Here is a 23,190-nt window from a genome sequence, read left to right as displayed (position 1 = left end):
CCCATTCTTTCTTTAAATGTTTTTAAATCACATTAATAATCCATTTGACGAATGTTTTTGTTGTGAGTGCTTAAATGGATAAATGCAGTTTGTGACCTATAACGATTTTAGTTACAAACTCAAGGAAAAGTTGTTGTAAACTTTTCTATTGAAAAACACCAGCAGTGCCCGTATATATTTCTTCCATTACTATACTAAACATATATTCTGCATCAAAGCCAAAACCACTTAAAAGCATGTTTTCTTGATTTGACTTTATTTGTCCAGCATCAAAGTAGAAATACTTGAGTCATACAGATGATTGCCTCATGTCATTGTAGCTGTATTTGTGCAACTTGATATGGCGAACAGATAGCAGTAGCCAAACATTGTGATCAGATCTAAAGCAACTTTTGGACACGTGAAAAAATGTGGCACTTCCTCTGTGATAACGTCACAGCCAGGCATGACCTCAGCTGATCCTTCAACTTCTGTTTGGGAAAGAGCTGATTCACATGCCACACAGCACTAGCAACAAGCAGGTAACCATGGATACACTGCATTGGAAACCCGTCTTTCTCTTCTTCTTGTCTTCACTAGCCTCCCACTCTCCTTTACCGTTTCCTCTTGACCCTCTACCTCTTTCTTTCCAGCCTATCTTTCACTCAGTGACACTCTCCGTTTCTTCCTGTCTTCAAAAGGATCGGCATTCTTGTCTGCAGCATGCATAGTGGCTGCTCAGACTACAGTGAACCAATTCCCAGCCGGCAGTCACTATGGCAACCAAGGGGCCAAAGGAAGAAAAAAAAAACAACAGCATCCCATGCTCAGACAGTGGTGATCTGGTCTACCACTCGGGTGCTGTCATTCATTTCAACGCACTCCACCTCCTGTCTCTGCCCCTCTCCCTCCGGCCGCTGTCCCTGGCTCTTGGAGGGAGGCAGGAAGGTGAGGAGGGTGGGCAGGAACGCAAGCGTGTGCAGGACCGAGCAGCCGGCCGTGAGGGTGAGGCAGCGAAACAGTGTGCGTGTGAGGTTGGAGCGCACAGAGCTAACAGGCACCAGGGCGGCGCTGTAGCAGATGAGCGTCTGTAGAGAGGGAACCCCGTGTCTCTCCAGCGCCACTCTCACCCAGCGAGTCCTGCTGTCGCCCTGACCTGAGGCGAAACCGCAGAGGAAGGGGCCGCTGGAGTCTGCCGAGTGTCCCAAGGCTGAGATCAGACACAACACAGACATGCAGTCCAGCTCCACGCCCCACAAGGTCATGAAGCCCAGCACCCCGAACTGGACGGAGAGCAGGGTGAGGCCCAGCCACACGGACACCAGCGGCTCCATGACGGCCAGCGAGGACAGACCCAACAGGAAGAGCACCGCCAGCAGTGAGTGTCTGAGGGGGGAGCTGACCGCTACAGCGTAGCGGTCCAGGTAGACGAAGGAGGGGTTGAAGATTAGGAAGCGGACACGAGAGGTCAGCGACAGGCGCCGCAGCGTGTCCAGCAGCACTGACATCTCTTCCCGCTTGTTCTCCGTCGTCTTGGCCACCAAGAAGATTCGTGACGCAGCCACATCGGGCTCCTCGCCCTGGCCGCGCTCCGCAAATATAATGTCGTCGGCGAAGTGGGCGAACTGCGGCTCGCGGAGGAAAGAGTGGCGAAGCGTGTGGGTGAAGTTTTCCCGCGGCTGGCTGGTGGACTGGTTGCGATCCGACAGGTAGTTCAGGTAAGCTTCCAGCCAGCTGATTCGCTGGAAGCCTTTGGCGTATTCCAACAGGTCCCGCTGCACCGAGGCATTCCAGTAGGGGGCGCTTTCATAGATGTAAAATCCAATGACAGGGGAGTACGAGCTGAAGTAACGCTGCTGGGCACGGGTGTACAATACTGTCGCTGTATCCATGGCAACCAGTGCACTGGGGTCTGAACCCTGGGTCACCTGCCGATAACAGAAACACATTTGTTACAGGTTAAACGGTGTGTTTATTTTGAATACATGTACGTGAGTGTGTCTGAGTCTTTTCATAGGATACTATTCCCTCAACCACCACACAGTGACCAAACAAACTGAGGAACACCAACATCTTAAAAAAACATTAGAAAAATAATTGGAATTGTATGATGTACCAGTAAATCAGTAAATATTGACAAAAATGACTTTCATGACACAGATATGAAGCTATAGTATACTATGATATATGCTTATGTACCAAAACCTTTTTTTTTAACTATTAGGAGCTACATGATCATCCGTCAGTTGGTGAGTCAGTGTCTAAATTACATAGAGTGCAAAAATTATAAAACTAAGTCAAAAATGCTACAACTTCTGGAGCATTTGTGCTTTTAAGTGTATTAGTCAGTTTACATGTATGGACATGAAGCTTTTATTCTGAAGGAGTCATGCTGATTCGTGCATGTTTCGTTCAGAAATGTGTGTCTTTGTTCAGTCCCTCCAGAAAAACGCGATTACGCGATCGCATAATTCAATGCATAATCAGCCAAAGTCTGCATATTTATGCGGGGGGGGGGCGCATTTTTTCAAATACGCCGCACTTTCGCCGCATAAATTTCCGCGCAAAATATGCGGGGCTTGCATGATTTCATAATCCCCGCATTTTCGTTGCAAAAGAGTCCCATATATCTTAGCAGAAAGTTGAAAAATGTTGCGTTTACTTCACACAAGAGCAGCCATTTTCCCCTGTTGCCATGGGAACGTTATGAAGTGACGTAAGTACGCGACGTGAACATCATCGAAAAGCTGCAAACCCCGCGATGAAGCCACGATGAAACCCGCAGTTTTTGCAAGTTCCCGCAATTTCATCGCATAAAATTGCATAAATATCCCGCGTATTCCATCGCATTTTTTAAGAAAACGTGCCGCATAATCAAGGATTTTTGCACGCAACAATCACAAAAAACTTTCTCCAGGTCTCTTTTTTGACGCTTTTGGTGCTTTTGGCAATATTTTTGGCGCTTTTGTTTTTGGAGTTTAATGCTTCTTTTCACTACCATATATAAACACCAATAACACCAACTTATTACCACTACTTTTACAATTATTTTTGGAATTCATTGGTCAATAATAATCCTCATTTATAGGAAATCCTATCTAACTCTTGAGTCAAAAAAGCAGAAATTATGAATTATTTAGACTAATATTAAAGGAGGGATAATCACAGAAGGGTATATGTCAACGTTCAGTGAGGATAATGTTTCGAAACATAATTAAAATGCTAAAAAATTTAATGCAATGAAAGTAGAGTTCTGAGCACTTTGTATGGAATCATCCGTGTTATTTTTGGGCAATCAAAATTAGATAGGTAAAAAGAAACCCATGTTTCTGATATGGACATTTAGAAAACGGTCAAATTTGACCCGAAGACAACACAAGGGTTATAATAATAACTGATCAAATGACTGAATGATCAAATGAATGTAGTCTGCAATTCCCTGAAGCACTGTAGAGCGTCTGAGCTTCTTTCAGCTCGTTGTTTTGGTTTTACAGCTTACAATTTTACTGTTTGGCTCAGTCTCTAAGCATAAAAACAAGCTCATTCCCAACCAACCTGCTTCCTTTCCCTAGAATGCTTTGATTGCTCACCGCTTTCCTCCAATTTAGTCATTTTGAGCAATCACAACATTGCACGAGGAAGTGCAATAACTCAGCCGGTCACAAAAAACTGCATTTTTCTGGAAGGACTGATTGATTAGTTGAGCAGAGCGATGACAAACCGTACATTGTCTAAATGAGGATGATTGCAATCTGGTAATATAATACGAGGCCACTCGGATCCTAACTCCCCCCCCCACAAACATTCTGCTTCATGATGAACCACGCACAAGGAGCTGATGGGATTACATTTCACTGAAATTGTACCTTAATAAATAAAAATTGATTGATTTGATTGATTGATAATACCGTAACAAAATGACAGTATTTTTTGCCTCACCTGCAGAAAGCCCATCAATCCAAAGGAGATGTAAACCAGATACAGCAGAACCACAAAGGGCTTGACGTAGGTGTTAGTGATCCAGTCTCCATAGCAACGCCTCACACACCCCAGCAAAAGGTGAGAGTCCTGAGGATTAGGTTCCGTGTTAGCTGTGGAATGTGTGAGTGGGAGTGGGAGTGGGAGTGGGTGTGGGAGTGGGTGTGGGTGCGTGTGTGTGGAGTTAGCCACATGAACGTGTCCATGCGTGGCAGTGTTGTTCGCCGTGTGTGGGTGTGTGTGAGCATGTGTGAGAGTTAGGTTAGAGTTTGGCGTTTGGGCGGGACTGTGATCGACCTCATGTGGTGGGTTGGTTGTTTGAGCCTCGTCCTGGTAACGCGTGTACATGAGACACCTGTACCAGGCCGGTTTAGAGTCCAACCGGTCCGGTTTGGGGACTCGCCGGCAGAAGCAGCCATGTCTGTACCCGGTCTCTAAGTATCCAGTGAACACCAGACAGGAACTGTAGAAAGACAACATGTAAACGTAACTGATGGTGACAGACAGTGTGGCGGTGCGGCAGAAAAGCCGGACAGCCTCCATGTTGGTGAGCGGCGAGGCGGCCAGACCCAGGGTCATCAGGTGGAGCATGGTGGAGCCGGAGAAACGCAACATGACGTCCTCGAAGACGCTCGCCACGCGCTCCTTCACATGCTGGTCCTCACGGGTTCGCCTCCATGACGACAGCATCTCAAAGGAGCCGAAGAGCCCGTGTCCTGGTGGGAAACAAACAGGAATGGAAGTCGAATGAATGAAATGAATAGGTTGGTTTAAGGGGGATCGTGCTATAATACCTACTTAACTCCAGACTTTCTTTTCTCATTTTTAATACTTTAAGCTGCATAACTCGATATTTTTATATATTTATCTATATATTTTAAGTGTTGAAAACCTTTCTCCAGGTCTCTTTTTTGACGCTTTTGTCAATATTTTTGGCGCTTTTGTTTTTGGAGTTTAATGCTTCTTTTCACTACCATATATAAACACCAATAACACCAACTTATTACCACTACTTTTACAATTATTTTTGGAATTCATTGGTCAATAATAATCCTCATTTATAGGAAATCCTATCTAACTCTTGAGTCAAAAAAGCAGAAATTATGAATTATTTAGACTAATATTAAAGGAGGGATAATCACAGAAGGGTATATGTCAACGTTCAGTGAGGATAATGTTTCAAAACATTTGAAAAAAATAATTAAAATGCTAAAAAATTTAATGCAATGAAAGTAGAGTTCTGAGCACTTTGTATGGAATCATCCGTGTTATTTTTGGGCAATCAAAATTAGATAGGTAAAAAGAAACCCATGTTTCTGATATGGACATTTAGAAAACGGTCAAATTTGACCCGAAGACAACACAAGGGTTATAATAATAACTGATCAAATGACTGAATGATCAAATGAATGTAGTCTGCAATTCCCTGAAGCACTGTAGAGCGTCTGAGCTTCTTTCAGCTCGTTGTTTTGGTTTTACAGCTTACAATTTTACTGTTTGGCTCAGTCTCTAAGCATAAAAACAAGCTCATTCCCAACCAACCTGCTTCCTTTCCCTAGAATGCTTTGATTGCTCACCGCTTTCCTCCAATTTAGTCATTTTGAGCAATCACAACATTGCACGAGGAAGTGCAATAACTCAGCCGGCCTGCTTTTGAGCTGCATAATGTCACACCTCAATCCTGTTTAAAGCAGAAATATGTGAGATGACAGATGTAAGACACCATGGAAATGCAGTCTCCCCGTGACTTCAACAACCTTGGTTGAGAAATTGGAAAACTTTGAAGCAGCTGGACATGAGAATGTAACTTTTAAACCAGTCAGTACAGTTAATAATTTAATATAAATAATTACTATTAATTAATATTTAAAATATTTTGAGAAGTAAACAAGTTAGTACGAATAATCCGACAGATTTATAGCTTCAAACATGAGCAATATCATGTAAATAATACATTTTTGATGCTGTATTCAATAATTCACATCAATTTGATTGAAATGCACCACCTCCATGTTCATGTACATGCACATACATGTTCAAATATGTGCAGCAGATGGTTTTTAATGGTTTCCTCTATCTTGGTTGCCATGGCATCCATGAGTCACCAGTAACACACGTAACCCCCCCGCCCCCACCCCCACCTTCACTCTAAAGTGACCTCACCATGGCGAAACACTTAACACCTTAGCATAATGTACCGACACTTCAGGCGTGGGTGCAACTGAGAAAGTCTGCTGATCCGTGAGGGTGTGTGTGTGTGTGTGTGTGTGTGTGTGTGTGTGTGTGTGTGTGTGTGTGTGTGTGTATGTGTGTGAAAGAGGAATAAGACAGTGAATGACAGTAGAAGAGGTGGGGAGGTTAATGTTGCAGAGAAAAAAATAAGAGCAAAACGAGAGGCTGGGGACGGCACTTCCCAAGGATTTTGATATTTACCAGAGCTTGAGAAAGGCTAATGTGCACTCCTGGACGAACACACACACGGACACACACATTTAGGTCCTAATACAGGAGAAAATAACCATTACGATAAGGGTGTGTCCTTTGGTCAGAATCCTTTCAGAGCCTTGATATTACTGTTGAGTCATAATACATAATGGATTTCAGATACTGAAAATTGTTGGTTATGGAAACAGTTTCACAAACATGCAGGAGGATAGGGATAGGGATATGTTTTACATTTTTACATTTTCAATATCGGTATATATAATATAATAATATATATAATAATATAATATCAGGTATATGTCACTATACCTTACCTTTAGGTACCAATTTTTTTCAATACCTGACATTGAGGAATATACTGTAAACATGTTTTTAAAAAATAGAAAAAACGTTTTTGCGGTTCCCTACCACAAAAACTTGACATCATTTAGATGTTTTGAATATGAACGAGGTTGTAAATAAATGAATGCACAAATGACAAAAGATATATTGCCTGTTCACCCCACTCCCGTCCGGGAGGCGTCTCAGGTCTCTCCGCACCCATACCAGTGGGTTCAGAGGAAGCTTCTTTCCTGCGGCTGTCACCCTACTGACTCTGTCACACTACTCTTGCTCTGCATCCCGGTGACCCCCCCGGACAATTTGCACTATCCTACCCCACCCATACTGTTCTATTTATTTATTTACAGATGTAGATACTGTAATTACACCTATACATAGCCATATTCTACTGCTCTTCATACTAACCATCCTGCACATATAATGTTACCACACTGCACATAGCTGCACATATCTGTCTATATGGTTCATTCAGTCTATCCATATTTATTCTGTTTTTCTTATTATATATTCTGTTAATACACTGCATATATCTATATTATTCTTACTGCTAGTATAATGTCACTGCTACTACATTGCACATATCTGTACATGTTGTTCATACACTGTTCATATTACATTTATAATACATTTATTCTGCTCTTATAACACTGCAATATATTTCTTGTCCTGTCTATGCACCACCTGTCTATACTTGTATATCGCATTGCACTTTTCTGCTTTTTTTGCACTTCTGGTTGGACGCAAACTGCATTTCGCTGTCTTTGTACTTGTAGTCTGCACAATGACAATAAAGTTGAATCTAATCTAATATTAAAATTGTGTCCCAAAGCCTTTACATAATTAATTTACGCCCCTTTGTTCAGAAACACACTCCTCCTCAATGATGAAATTATGGAACAGGCTATTTTTTGCTATTTCCCCCATCAACACATCGCTTTGTCTTTTGTGCCAGCTTTGCAAGTTTATAAGCCTCTATGGTATGTGAAAACATGTCTTCTGTCTGAAAGAGAAAGATGCTAAATGTTGTCACAAATCCACATTTTGAAAACATTAAATACTGCATTTCTCCCTCTTCCTCTCCTTCTTGCTATCTCTTTCTGTACAGTATATCACACATTTTTTCTGTCTGCCTACTTCATTCTGAAAACCCTCGCCTGCCTTCCTTCCTTCCAACTACAATGTAACATCATTTTCTGCTAAAAGAATCCTTATCTCAACCCCCGTTTGGAGTGATATTTCATCGAGCTCCCTCTCTGTCTCTTTGGTTCTCGCTACAGTTATTTTAAGCCTAACAGCAGCCTTTCCTCCTCCACATCACAGAGTAATTATGGTATAGACTGCACATGTGTAGCAGTGGTTATGTGCCACACATCCTACAGTATTTAGTACGCATGCACTTGAGATAAACTGCAAGTACGCCTTCACGCAGATGGTATGCATTTTCATTTTTCTCCTAGTTTGTTAGTAAGTAATTATTAGTTACTGTATTTAAACTTCTTTCTGTTTGCTTTATATCTCTTTTCTTCATATTATCTCTGTGCAAACATATGAACTGAATCACTAACTTCACTTATTAAATTATTATATTATAATTATTATTACATTTCATAGCCCCTATTCCACATGCAAGCTGCTGCATATTGAAGAGGCCGTTTCCCTAAACTGCTGAATCAATCACTGTGGCTTCAAGAGCAGAGACAGTTTGTTAATCTGATGTCTTGCTTCAAAAAAGTTAATTCCCAAATCACTATCAATGTATTTGGGAAAAAATAATAATATTTCCCTCAAGATTATCACAGATGCAAGTGTACAAGTGTAGTAACACTGCTGCAGTCTGTATAAGACTTACTTTCTCATTAAAGTCTTTTATTTCCCATAATAAAAAAGGATTTGCGCTCCCTTGAGGATTTTGGTCATGAGTACTGTGACGTGGTCGCCATCATCATCTCAAGTCTGCAATATTTCAGAACAAACTCTGCATCCCACATGGACTATACTGACCTTATTAAGTGGTGATGATGTGATCGATCCACATTAAATACAATTTCTTCATCGCTTCATAAAATTCACTGTTTCTTCTATAATTCATTGAATCACACTGTTTTCAGTGCCACAGCAATCCCTCTGGCCTCATGTTGCCTTACATAAAAATGAATCAAAAAAGAGAGCACTGGTATCGGATCAGTACTTGGTTGACCCTGAGTTGAGGACCAAATGTCCATTTATATACAATAGTCCAAATCTTATACTCTTATAAATGTAAAATAGTGTCAAACCTTCTAGTTCCAAATCTGGATTTGTTCCAGACTTCAAGAACTTTATCTTGACAACCTACTTTTTTAGAGCCTTTGGATTAAGTTTCTGCCTCCAGTCAGAAAATGTATTGTTAGTGCCAAGTCAAGTTCATGTCCTGCCACTTGTCAGTCATTTTGATGATCTGTCTACTTTGAAATGTTATTCAGCCTGAGGCTGGCATCTGCAAAACCCATCACAGGAACTGAAGAAGCAGACAGTAAACACAGGCAGTCTGAGATATAAAAGCAATGGCAATGTTCACCGTGGCTTCCAACCTGCCATGTGTAAGCTTCACTTTTCTTTGATTTCTATGTGCTCTCCGTTCAACAACCATAAGTTTTCGAAATGTGTACAACCAAAGATATCCTCAACCTAAAAGCCATTTCCAGACAAATGGAGGACATATAGAGTTACGAAGACTTTAAATGTCAAATATATCTTGTGTTTTTGTTATTTTACCATCAAAAGTGTTCATTTTAAACCTACCAAGCATGACGAAAGGGATGCCCAGGTACGTAGAGTTGTAAGTGGCCCCGGTCAGGTTGAGTATCCCAGCAGCAGTGAGGCCTGACAGTGTGACTGACAGCAAAGCCAGCAGTCCCAACCAGGGTTTAGACCTCACACAGTCCCTCATAGAGCAGCAGAGGACGGCCAGCACACCGCACGCCCCCAAGCTGGCCAACAGGGGGCGGTGTGCCAGCACAGAGGAAAACTGGAAGTCAGTTCTCAGAGAAGAGGATGTAGAAGGGTACAGCCCCAGCTTAGGGTGCAACGCTGCAAAGTGCTGTAACTCAGCACAGAAGGCCTTTTCCCATTGGCTGGCCACCCGCTCCATCAGGCTGCCATGTGCTTGGAGGTAGTAGGTGAGCTGCAACGCCCTGGCAGAACGTACACCTTCTCCCCTGGCTCCTGTCCCCTGACCTCGCACCACCCCGCTGGGACCCCAGCCCTGCACGCCACCCAGCTGGTGGCCAATGTACGCCTGCCGTCCATCTGCCAGCTGCGTGATTGGGTAGCGCAGAATTGGGACAGAGCGGTTGGAGGTGCGAGCTGATTGGATCTCCTCCATGGCACGGATGATGTCATCGATGATGCAGACGTTCTTGTCATCGGGTAGACAGAGGTAGGAGAAGGAGTAGTTGTAGCTGTTGACACCTGTGGCCGGGACCGTCACCTGCATCTGGTAGATCCGCTTGTGGAGCTGTGTGCAGAGAAAACACACAAAGTTAGCTCCTCAGTTGCCCAATTCAGCTGGAACAAACTGTGGCAAGGGCAAAACAAAAGTCCCATCAAAGTTTTCCAGTGACCAGCACAGTAAAACTCACGGTGTGTGGCTCATTCGCTTACTTTATGTGCTTCCACTTTCGAGCTGTTTGTTTGTGTGAATAAGAGAAAGAGATATATGTGTGTGTGTGTGTGTGTGTGTGTGTCTTACTCGACAGAGTAACAATAGTGGTGTCAGAATCCTCCTCCCTTTCTATGGCAAGAGGACATCAGTGCCAGCATCCACAGAAGTGGTTACTAAGCAACAGGCCTGATGCCAGTCTCTGCCACAGCGAACATGGGCAAAGCTGTCTGGGAGGGAGGGGTGTGTGTGTGTGTGTGTGTGTGTGTGTGTGTGTGTGTGTGTGTGTGTGTGTGTGTGTGTGTGTGTGCGTGTGTGTGTGCGTAAGAATGTCTCTTGATTAAAAAAAATGTTTTAACTTCTTTCAATGCGCCGTCCTGTTGAAAAAAATTATCAATTCTTCATTTCATTTTTGTAGCTTTTTACTGCCAAATCATACCAATCATTCATTAATATAGTTCTCAATTTCCTGGTAGGACCTTAAAATTACCAATCCAAGTGTCTTAGATCAATAAATTAACTTTAAAGGCCCAATCAGTATTTTTTTAGCATATTCATTTTAGGTATACTCACATAAATACAGTAAATAATTACAGTATAATTAAATCTATACGCATTTTGTGTTTGTTAAGTAATCATGCTTGAAAATATATCACTGATTTACTCATCACAAAACTATACTGTTAATTCCTGTTTTATAAAACCTGAATTTGGGAGTTTTTATTCTGTTTTTATTTTTTTATTTGTTATGGCGAAGCAGCACTATTATCAATATTTACATCAAGGTTTGCACCTTTGACTTAAATTAGTTTTTTAATATTCAGATTTGTGATTTCTCTGACTTATAACTATCTGGTCTTTAGAGGGTTAAAGAAAAACATCAGCTCCTACAACATGAACATTTTGAATCTACAGTCATATTTGCAGCTCTGTGAGGCTGCACGCAGGCACACAACTTTGAGCTAAATGCTAATGTCAGCGTGCTAACATGCTCAGGATGGCAATATTCATTGCTGATATTTAGCAGGTAAAATGTTCACCATTTTCACCATGTTAGTTTAGCATGTTAACATTTGATAATCAGTGCTAACGGATGATGGGAATGGCATTTTGCAAGTTTGTTTGTGGTCATAAACCGAAGTATTGGACACAAAATATTTGACCTAATCATGGTGCTAGAGGAAAAGTCAGGGGATCACCAAAGTTATTAGCATTCATCATCTGGGAAGCATGAATGCCTGTAGCCAATTTTGAGCCAATCCATCTGTAGATGTTGAAATGTTTTTAATTGATAAGTAACGACTTAGACCTGCTTGTGACACTAGACGAAATGTCAGGAGATCACTTAATGCAGTAAGCATCCTTTGAGGACCATGTCTGTACAAAATGGCATGACATCCATCCAACAGTTACCAAAGTAGTGGACAGAAGGATCGACTCTGACTCTTGTGGATGACTGGATACTATATGTGACATCACACCAAGGTATTTCCACCACAGATAGGACAAAGCAAAGGTTGTATTTTGACTTCTTCAAAATCGAAGAGCAAGGGCGTTCGACTCACAAATGCTGCACAGCCATTAATATGGCCTAATTAATCATATTTATAATGATATCCATCATAGAGGAGTTTTCGATTGCATCACTGACAGAAGCTTAAAAAGACCAGAATTCAATGCAGTCATTGGGTGTGACTCACAATTCTTACTCTTGCTGCGAGTGGTGATCCTGTCTGGCTATCACTGCTATTGCTGTCTCATGCAACAAGTTCAGAGCTGTTCTCACTGAGGGTTGTTCGATTGCATTTTGGGAAACGTAGGAACTCACAAACTGATGCACAAGTAGACAAGGCACGCTGAGAAGGAAAAGTACAGAGTCTCGAAACTCACAGATGATATGTAACAGTGTAAGATTATGTAACAGTGATTTCTTTTCTCTCTCTTGCAGCCTGAAGTAAATGATGCACAGCCCTTAACTTGCCTGTTTCTTAACTGTGTGATTTCTCTATGGACCAACACTGTGGTCTGGCACAGTCTACACAATAAATCATGGTGTCTCAGAGCTATTAGTCTGCAAGCTCTGATTACAACTACATAACTTCATGAAATAATTTAGCTAATTGCTCCAGGGGTGTCAAACTAATACTCATAAATCCATTAAGGAATACCAACGCAGAGACAGAGGCCTCCCGGCTCCAGCTAACCCCGCTTTGTAATTAAAATGCCCTGCTTCATAACTATAAAGGTTGTCGGGGGTTATTTGAAATGGGACTGTGTTGTTCTGTGTAATGACTCTCAATCACTGAGAATGAGGAGGAAGACAGCTGGCATATGTGCTCAGGCCTGCAGACACTGACCTTTACCACTGTGTGTATTTCTGAATGGGATTAGGAATTGATTTGTTTTTAAAGTTGGATTCTGCAGATGCACTGCAGCCTCATTCCATGACGTAGGCTATATACCGTGAAAAAAAAAAGGCACAGACAGAAATATTACCTTTCCAGTGTACACGTGTTTTTAGTTGGCATTAGCCTGCAGCAGCTTCTAAACCTTAGAGTACTGAAATCACTGATAGTGAGCATATGTTGGTGAGTGTGTCTTGTGCTCTTGAACTAAAATAAAAAAAAATCCTCTCAAAGATCACAAGAGAGACATTTAAAATGTTCAAATAATGTCCATAATCTTAAGCATTTGCCCTAGTTGAAGGCTTTATTACGTTTCTCTGTGTATATGAATATGTATTTATTATTTATCTAATTCACTCATTCACATTTGTTTACCAGGACCAGCACCCATTGAAGAAAATTGACGTTTTAGAAATTGTTTGGAATCAGAGCTACAGTGCGTGCGCCTGCCGTTCCCGTCCATACCTTTAGTATGGTATCCAGATGAACCGGGTCCAGCACGCTCCCCTTTCTGGTGGTGACGATCACGCGCCCGTAGCGGCCCGGCGTTTGCAGGTCGGAGTAGAGCGCGTGCTTGGAGCGGTTCACGGGGAAGAGGCTGTCCACCAGGTTACCCTCTATCTTCGCCAGGCTATGCTTCGGCGCGAGCATACCCTCCACGTCCTCCTCCACGCGGTACCGGCTGAAGCTGGCCCCCAGCAGGATGGAGAGGAGCACGGGCGTGGAGGCGAAGAACACCGGGTGGCTCGCCACGAACCGGCCAAGCGCGTGGAAGGAGGTCCTCAGGCCCGCGTGCAACACCTGGCGCAGCATCCTAGCGCGTGGCCGCGGCTCGAGCCTCTCCCACCGACCGGAAAGCCCCGGAGCACTGCCGAGCATCAGGGGCTGCCGGACGCATCGGTGGCCTGCGTCGCTGTGAGGTGGAGGTGAGGTGACGCCGGGTCGTGGGAGGATTTTTCCCCCCGGAGCAGGAGGTCACCAGCCGGGGAGAATCCAACCCTCCTCCGGTCACAGGGGCGCCCCTTTCCCCGGGGTTCGCTCATCCGCTGGAATAGCACAAAGAACAGAAAGCTTCTAAATGAGGCTGCGTTTCTCTGCTCTGCGGTTAGAAAGCATATTGATAGCCTACTTTACATGTAATAGCCACTACCGTGCTGCCTTCAGTGCCTTCTGCAAGCTGCATGGCTCTGTGCGCAACAGAAAAATCATCGCAGAGCCAAAGTGGTCTCATAATTACACGTGTTACTTCCTCCTAAAAAACTGACCAATGATTTGAGTAGTTCTGTTCGTGCACTCGGACAGGTTGCAGAGAAGACACACAGCTGCACTAAACTGAAACCAGGTTGTAGCCTACCTGAACAGGGGAACGGGGGGGAGCGACCCGGTGATGACGGAGATCATCTAATAAGACGCATTCAGACGTTATCCTGCCGACAGTCCGTGCGTCCAGCTCCACCCTACACCACCAAGTCACTACACAACCTGATGGGTGGTCAAGGTGGGTGGGAGTCGCGGTGTGCACGCACGGGGGATGCCGGTAGAGCTGTTTGTCAAATCAGCCTAATCTGGGTTTTCTCTGCGGCAGAAGGCTTTCTGTCGTCCGTCCTCTTCTCTCCTCATCGCCCCGGTGGTCTGACGGAGCCCCTGTTCATCCGCCACCGGGCTGCTCTCCCAGCAGCTACAGCTCTCCTCGTTGGGAAGGCACGTCACTAATTACTGGCTTTCAAACCGGGGACCGAGCTCTCTCTCTCTCTCTCTTCTCTCTCCTGCCCCGCCTCTCCGCGCAGCTACGATGCAGAGAAACAAACATAGTCCATACGGACTGAGTGGCAGCGTGTGTGTGACAAAGACACAGAGATATCTAGGAATTTATTCGAACATATTCAAAGTGCAGCCAGCATGTAAAAGCGACATGAATGCCGGCTGCACTACTTATTTTTTTCCCTTACTGTGTGAGTGTTGTTAGGGTAGGCTCGGTCTACTTCAAGATGCAAAAGGTTATTTCAGAATTATTGCAGGCTAGATATTTTTCATAATATCATATATATATATATATATATATATATATATATATATATATATATATATATATATATATATATATAGCGTACAGTTGGCTGGAGCATTATGACTGCAGGGAAATTCACATTTGATTCTGTGACATCTGTGCAACTTCTGTGATTTCACTCGCACAATTATGTAGCCTACAGTACATAGGTCTACATAATATGAAATATCCTTAGCATTGTTGCAGATGCATGAAGCATCTCTTAGGTTTGCTTTTGTGTAGCATGTTGCCATAGAAACCAGACACATTACTTTCTTTTTTACAAGCCACCCTGGTTCCCATGGCAATAAGGATGCCACCCATCCCCCCCAAAAAAACAACACATACTTTAGTACATCCACACACACACACCTGCTGTCTCCCAATCTGCTTATGGTGTGGAGGTGCCTGACACAGTGACATGACATTAAAAGCAAAAGAGACAGAGAGAGAGAGAGAGAGAGAGAGAGAGAGAGAGAGAGAGAGAGAGAGAGAGGACAAGATGTGAAGACAATAATGAGTACAGACAGCCTGAGATCACACTCTGCCTGTCTGTCTGATTATCTGTCTGTCTGTCTGTCTTTGTATTCAGACCCATGAAAATCAAATAGCCAAACAGTCTTTTGGTCTGTCTGCATGGCACCAACTAATGGCTCCTTCGTCTCCCTGGATATCATAAATTAAAGGCTGTTTGGATTAAAAATAGAAAACCCTTTCCTTTATTCCCTCAGCATGACAGTGCTCAGATTCATAAAAAAGAATTTGTCTTTGGTGGTCTGGTGGGCTTTGTCTTACATGGCAAATAAATACCTAAATAGATTTTTTAAAAATAAAAATAAATATTACAATGATCAGGCTATAACTGACAGCATGTGCTATATTTGACACACAAATTGCTTAACCAAGGAGTGAACACATGCAACTGTGGGTTAATAAGTGTGCTAAGAAAAACAATATGCCCATGACCAATTTCTTTTTTATAGGAAAGATAGAAAAAAAAAGAAGCTAAAAAACAACAAGAAAAAAACATCTGCTTGCATGTTCTAATCTGTTATTCAATTAAGCCTCAATTAGCCTCTAATCCCCTTTTACTAGTCCAGTGAGAGATGAGCGGTGAAGGAATGAATGAGTAAATGTGTCCCCGGGGAGGAAGGAAGAGCAGGATAGAAAATGAAAGACTGCAGAGATATAGGGGGCTCGGGGCAGTTTCTGATAACAAAAGTACTAATTAGTGTCGTAAAATGATTTATAGAAATCAGAATTGTGTGTGTGTGTGTGTGTGTGTGAGAAATTGAAAGAGGAAGGTGGAGAGAATGGATAGAGTACTTTGAAAGCGTGCCCATTTCTTTCAGGCTATTTTCTGCACCTACAGAGTCTAAGGGGGGAAATCCTTCAGGGGTTGAAAACGGTAGCGCGCGCACACACACACGCACACATGCACAGAGGCATACAAGATTGACAGATGAGGGAAATAGTAAAGACAGCAAAGAGGAGAGCACCTCTTGTGACTTTACTTTTGACAGGCTGTCATTTTGCATGTCCATATATGGCTTCCACATTTCATTTGCTCTCATGTTTGTCTATCTGCATGACATCTTGTTTCCATTATTAAAGACGGCTCTATAGACGCAGAGTTGGTCATCGTAAATAACGCTCCTCTCTCAGCTCCTGCTCCTCCGAACCTGGCCACCATCCCTGTCTTCCACCCCTCCCATCCCCCGATCCATCTGTTTTGGTGGAGGCCATCCATTAATAAAGACTCTGTCCCTTCATTTCTATTTTCCCTCCTTCTGTATTATTTATTTACCCATCTATCCAGTTATGGTGGGCAGATATGGTTGCCGGATTGCCTTCTTCTTGGATGGAAACTGAGAAAAACTTGATTTTGTCCAAACCTCTTATATCTCTTCCAGATATGGAAACATGTAATCCACTAAAGTTTATAACTTTTACGACTTAAATATTTAAATCAGAATAAACTTTCTGACAACCACTTAAGCTGCCACAATAACATTTAGCAGAGGCTGTGATTGGCAGCTCCTCTAATATAAATGAAGCACATTTGCTGGGTGTACCGTAGGTGTTGTAGCAGTTGAGTCAGAGTCACTTCAAATGCAGAAAACCTGCCTGATAAGAGGAATTTTTTACACTCCAGCCCAGAAGAGTCAAAAAGTGATGGCTAGAGTTGGACAGAAAAAGCCTGTGAAAGTATTTCTTTTAAATGCTAATTACTGTAATGTACTACTCGCATTAAAACTTTTCATGAGCCCATTTAGGTTGCAAATCTCCACCTTTCAGACAGAAGCATTTTTAATACTTTCCTTCAAAATAGTCCAAATAGTTTATATTTCATATTTTTACGACCTCTATTATCAATTATTCCCCCTTTTTCAGTCAGGTTATATAACCTTACAGGATTGTTTCCATTGTATTTTTTTTACGTGTAAGCATAAAGTTTGAGTGGAACTATATTTTCCAAAAATATATCATCTTTAAAAAAATGTTTTCAGAGACTGCATATCGATTAAAATGTCATGATTTTACAGTAAACACACACAACCAACCAATGAAACTAAATCGATGCAAATTAACATAAATCAGTGAAAATTTGTCATATTACTTAGCTTTTGTTTTTTTAAAGTTTTGGTTAAGATTATAATAAAACTTGTTCATTTATTTGACCACCCGGGGGCAGTAGAACAAGCTGTAAACACCACATATTGTCACATTTTCAAGCGGGTATGGCAAATGTGTTGGCAAACAGTTGTTCCATCCGTAGTCGCCAGACCTTCCTCCACAGCGCTGCGGAGGAGGGTCTGGCTAGTCCACACAGCATTCCAGGATGGGAGAAAAACGTGCTCTGGTTTATTGGCATTTCTTTAATCCAATCACAATTATCATGGGCGGTACTAAGCGCCGGACGGAGCCACGGTGCCGCTGCAAAAGGAAGGAACTTGTTTTGGTGGAACATGTGTACGTTCAAAGGTTGTTTTAGTCGTGGAACAGAAAACTCAGATTGGACAGATAGTCTAGCTAGCTGTCTGGATTTACCCTGCAGAGATCTGAGGAGCAGTTAACCATAGTCCTCATGAATCCACCGGAGTTTAGAATTCCAACACAAAGAAAGCGTAAGGTAACGGACATCCGGCTGAAAAGTGGGACATCCCACTGAATTTCCAGCAGCACCGAAGCAATCCCGAAAGTGGAATGTCACTCCATCCGTTACAGAAAAACATAATCACTTATTTGTCAACCTGATCTCACAGAATTCCGTGAAATGAACACGGCCCCTTAACTCAAAATCTGTGGCAGTTTCACGGAATCGCCGAAAATTCCATGATGGGCCCACGGAACAATTCCGTGAAATGAACATGGCCCCTTAAAATTCCGTGATGGGCTCACGGAAGAATTCCGTGAAATGAACACGGCCCCTTCAGTTAAGGAAAAGGTCGTGGCGGAAAAGAAGACCGGGACGGTTGCATTTAGAAAAACAAGAAAGCGACAGTTCGGTTCAGGAAATGTAACATGCAGGACACAATCCCCGGTCCTGTGTTTGACCCATCCACCACCCCAAACAACCTCCTTAATTTTCGGGCTTTCATACTACTCACTACCGTAGTTGCTCTTGATGCTACGTCATCTTCTCATTGACTTTACATTGGCATTGTTTTCCGTGGTGGCCACATGGAATTTTCACACTGCCACCACTACGTAATGCGCTGTTAACAGTTCGTGCTCATTTCATGGAATTCTGTGAGACCAGGCTGCATTTGTAGTCGTGTTTCTGGTCACCTGATGAAAATAAATCCAATATTCACTCTCCTTTTAGCTCTGTTTGTGGTCTCCACCAACTCCTAAGGTAAAGGAGCCCTGGCCTACACTGGGATTTTAGTACCTTTCCATTAGAAAAATGCTGCTTGCTGCATCTGAGAACTGGGTTAATGAGAGCAGTGACAGTGAACCAAAATAGTAATAGCCAGAAAACCGAAGCAATGAGCTAAAAATGTGACCTCTTTCACGTAGTCATTTCAACCAGTGTTAAAATAAAAATAAATATTGATTAGGGCGGTTTTAAAGTTAAGCAACAGCAAAACTTTTGGTTACAGAGAATAAATAATAAAATCAGATATGGTCTGGATCAGTTTTTTTTTTTAAACTTAAGAAACGTATGTCCTCAATTTCATGGCTTCCAACCTCTGCATCTCCATATCCTCTAATATCCATTCATCCATCTCTGTTTTCCTTTTAGCTATTTCTGTCTATCTATTTTCTGCATTGGTGTCTTGGGGATCAGCAGCATTCATAATTTCCTAAATGTCATTTGGACATTAGCTCACGAGGCCAGGAAGGATGGCATAAGTGGAGGGTGATGGAAGAGGGAGATATACAGTGAAGTCATCTCCATGGCCTCTTAGACACAAATATTTGATTACAGTTACAGGCCAGAAACAGAGAAGATAGATGCAGAAGGATGCAAAGAGTGTATCACATGGCTCACTCTGCCTCTCTTTCACAAAATTGCAAGAGAAAGCGCCAGAAAAAAAGAGAAAGGGTGAGGCAGCTGAGTGCCACAAGCTTGATGAATAAAACTGGGAGAGGCCCTATGACTTGAGCGTTGCCTGAGGAAAACCTGTGTACTAAAAGGAGTGTGATATCTGAGAAGAGCCATTTTCACCTGTCAGAAAGCTACATGTATTCTGTGTGATTAGTGGACCCTTCTGTAATCTGTACACCACCTCAAAGCAGGAGCCTGAAGGCATGTTTTCCCTGCCCTCTATTGGACAAAAACAGAACTACGTGACTGGACAATATTTCTGTGTTTCGGGGTGGTTTCTTTGACTGCAAATTTTATAATGCAGTGAAGTGAAGTGTTTCTGGACTGATTGCCTTTGGCCATCACCTCCACTTAAGAAGAATTTGGAGGACACGAAAGACAAAGTGTTTGATTTCTGGCCATCAGAACATGTATAAGCCTATAACAGCAGAAATAGCCGCTGCCTTTTGATCTAACATGCACTCGCATAGACACTTGCTGCTTGGTTTGACAAATGTCTAGGATTTAGGCTATATAATGGGGCAGGGCTGGATGCCATGGAAAGGTATGTAATCATACTTTGTATATCAACGTGACATGTAGCCTACTGTATACTGTAATATAGTACACTGTCTTTAAATTCAAATGAAAAACAGTGTATTGATAAAATAACCAGATTTTAATATATGTTTTTGGCTTATCCAGTAAAATAATGTTTAATAAAGCAAGTTACGTAACCACAAGGATGCAACAATCCTGGAAATTAAATATTACCACACTGCAGCTCATTTTGATTTGCAATATTGTTCACAACGGCCAAATACAACCAAAGATGCTTAAAGTCAGTAATAATGGGAAGCAAAATCTCTACAACTCTTTATCATCCCATAGGCTACTGTACAGTATATCATCATAATACTCAACCATAGGTGGGAAGAATTGGCTCCCGTCGAGTTGCATTGTGTTGGACAGACTTTTAAAAGATGCCTCTGCACACTAAGGTCCAATACAAGTAGCCTAGCTAATAAAAAAAGCCAAGTGTTTGGGCAGTAGACCTTTACCAGGGCAAAAGTTTGACAAAAGGGAGTCCCCGATCTTGTAATGACATCAGATAGCGCAGACATGTGCTTTGTCATGGAGTTCCCAAATGCAGTCCAAAATACAGAGGAAACCCTCAACAAGAACATAAAACTGAGGATAACTGCAGAAGGCAAACAGGATAGCAATGACAAAAGCAATAAAAGGGAAGGAGATATTGCACAAACAGAACACACAAACTGTTATGAAGTGAAATTTCATAAAGTTCCACATTTTAACCCATGGGCTGTAAAAAGAGTATCCAATACAGCTCCTATGATTCTTGGGGGGGTTCTCTGTCTTGGTAATTGTACACAGGGGTGTTGGACTGGGGGGACACGCCTCATCTGAGGAGGGCCCAAAAACTGATAGAATGAAAGCGTGCGGGGAGGGGCCCATAGAGAATGCCTTTCTACAGGGCCCAGAATTTTGTGCTACGCCCCTGATTGTACACACGCTCAATACTGCATGATCACCATTCCCAAACCATGTGATAACAATCCTTACAGCAGCAATAATCAATATATGTTGTATTGCCAATTGGTTAAATGAGCTAAAAGAAGAGTGATTGTTGGACTTGCATTCACCAGGTGGCCAGAAACATCAAGGGGGTAAGCGTCTGTCAACAACCCGTAGCTCCAATAGCGCCATTTTGATGCTAACAAGCACTTACCCGCCGTTAGCATTCCATTGACTGCCATTCATTTAGGCGCCACTTTGAGTGTGAATAACTTTACATCTGAAGCGTCTGAAGACTTTATTTGTCCATTGTTCATTTCTAAAGAAACACGACAATGTATAAAAGGCTCCATTACCTTGTATCTCACTTTATGACTCCGTAGCAAGCCTTTTTGTAAAAAATAGGCTAACGATTGTGTCATAACCACGCGACTTACTGTCGCATAGTAGAGGAATTACCGTACAGTACAGGAGAAACTCGCAGACAGTTTCGACTTACATTAGCTGTTTACGTTTAATTACTAATGTTAACTATCATTTTAGTTAGCAATAATTAGCCTGTGCCTATGTTATCTCCTTACATATACCTACGCTCTCCGTCTCTGCAAGATTGGGAATGATTGAGATTTCTCTTGGCACAGCTACCAGAAGACTTCCAACTTTCAGACAGGTTGCTCACGTCACATTTACGTCGTCTCTCTCAGTTGGAGGCTGCGCAGTAACGCTCAGCGCTCACCGGAAAAGTGCTTCTAATATCCTTCACTGGTCTCCGTCCAGAGCATCTAAATACATTTTTGACTTTACATGTTACAGTTTACATGGCCTGTAGAAGCAGGGGAGGTATAAATAGAATACTCAAAATGAGTTGCCCCTGTTACCACAAAACCACTTTTTGTTTAGTGATCCTCTGGGTCAATCTGTGCCCCTCTGCTACTTGATTTACTGATGTTTGCAGATTGGTGTGGTTTTGTTTAACGGAGACTGGACTCAGGGGACAAATCAGCATTTTAATCACCTTAGCTGTCATTTTTACACCGGCCACTAAAGTAGATTTATCACAATTCAATAAAGTAATGGCACAAAGTGACGCAGTAGCTCATTATTAACTGCACTACCAACACAGATCATCGAGGTAGCTGCAGGGACTGATTCTCATGTTACTCTCTGACTACAAACATCAGATGTATACATAGTCCAAATAAAGCTTAAATCTACTCAAATCAAAGTTTCAAGTGTTATTAAAATATTCAAAATTTGTAATATATATATACACATTTTAGAATGAGTAGCAGTAATTTTAAGAATTTTGAGGAAGCCTAATTGTAAACATCAGATGTATACATATTAGAAATAAAGCTTCTTGAATCTACTCAAATCAAAAGTTTCAAGGGTTATTAAAATATTCAGTATAAATATATATATATACACACACATTTTAGAATGAGTAGCAGTAATTTTAAGAATTTTGTGGAAGCTTAATTGATCTTTTTTTGTGGACAAAAACATCTCAGACACAAATTATCTTTCAAAGCTAAGTATTTTCATGTCTTAAAACTGGAGGTGATCTTTTTTTTTTGGTGAAATGTTTAGTCTGAATGTTAGAAGGGACTGGAGGAGGCTGCAGCAGAGCGACAGTGAGAGAGAGAGTAACAAAAGAAGTGTTGAAAAACGGTTGTTTTATCTATTTCTTGTGTACATCAGCAGTGGAATCCGCCATGATAATGAATGTCAGAGTGCAAGAATGGCTGCCAGGGGCCTGATGCATGATGTTGCTTACACATCTAGTAAAAAGGAAATTCTCAGCTCATTATTGTCAATCTCATCTTCCTCTTTGTCTCTTAAATCACCCCCAATCCCCCACCCCACACACACACACACACACCGACTGGGGCACTGAACTGTTTTTGTACAATAATTGGTGTGTATTGATGTGACTGCCGCGGGTGTTGCCACAGATATAAGTCATTAATGTTACCCCCTCCCTGGTAAGACACACATGCAAACACACAAACACATTGACATCTTCAAGTTGCCATGGGAACTGCTGACATAAATGAATGAGATGTGATGCGTGTAATAGCAGGTGCAAAGGAAAATCAATAAATGGACATGTTTTCAGATGCAATCTCAATCTCTTTATGTCTTTTGTCCTCCATCCATCAGACCCCTCCGTCCACTGTCTGCCACCTCTGAACACACATTTTCCAACTCACCTTATCAATCACAGCAAAGTTACGAGTTGAAGACACAGCATAATGTCTCAGAGTTTTATTAGAACCTGAAC

General features: G+C 42.2%; 1 protein-coding gene across 1 annotated transcript; it reads right to left on the bottom strand.

Moving 5' to 3' along the window:
- Positions 1-296: 296 nt before the first annotated feature.
- Positions 297-13,776, bottom strand: ptchd1 (patched domain containing 1). The gene is made up of 6 exons (XM_078280717.1): positions 13,255-13,776; positions 9,995-10,240; positions 9,526-9,955; positions 4,284-4,673; positions 3,919-4,079; positions 297-1,907 (listed from the first exon to the last, which is right to left on the bottom strand). The coding sequence occupies exons 1-6, from the start codon at positions 13,666-13,668 to the stop codon at positions 807-809; spliced, it is 2,742 nt and encodes a 913-aa protein (XP_078136843.1). The 5' UTR covers positions 13,669-13,776; the 3' UTR covers positions 297-806.
- Between the last annotated feature and the right edge of the window lie 9,414 nt (positions 13,777-23,190).

This window comes from Sander vitreus, chromosome 22 (assembly GCF_031162955.1).
Source record: "Sander vitreus isolate 19-12246 chromosome 22, sanVit1, whole genome shotgun sequence".
NCBI classification, from domain to species: Eukaryota; Metazoa; Chordata; class Actinopteri; order Perciformes; family Percidae; genus Sander; species Sander vitreus.
The sequence above is the reverse complement of the archived record's forward strand: the minus strand, read 5'-3'. Positions and strand labels throughout refer to the sequence as shown.

Excerpts from the sequence above, each read along its gene's own strand:
- ptchd1 (XM_078280717.1), bottom strand. The coding sequence starts at position 13,668 with ATGCTCGGCAGTGCTCCGGGGCTTTCCGGTCGGTGGGAGAGGCTCGAG. Across the intron at positions 10,241-13,254 it reads ATCTGGATACCATACTAAAG|CTCCACAAGCGGATCTACCA; the intron begins GTATGGACGGGA and ends CTCTGCACACAG. Across the intron at positions 9,956-9,994 it reads TTGGCCACCAGCTGGGTGGC|GGGACAGGAGCCAGGGGAGA; the intron begins GTGCAGGGCTGG and ends GTGCGAGGTCAG.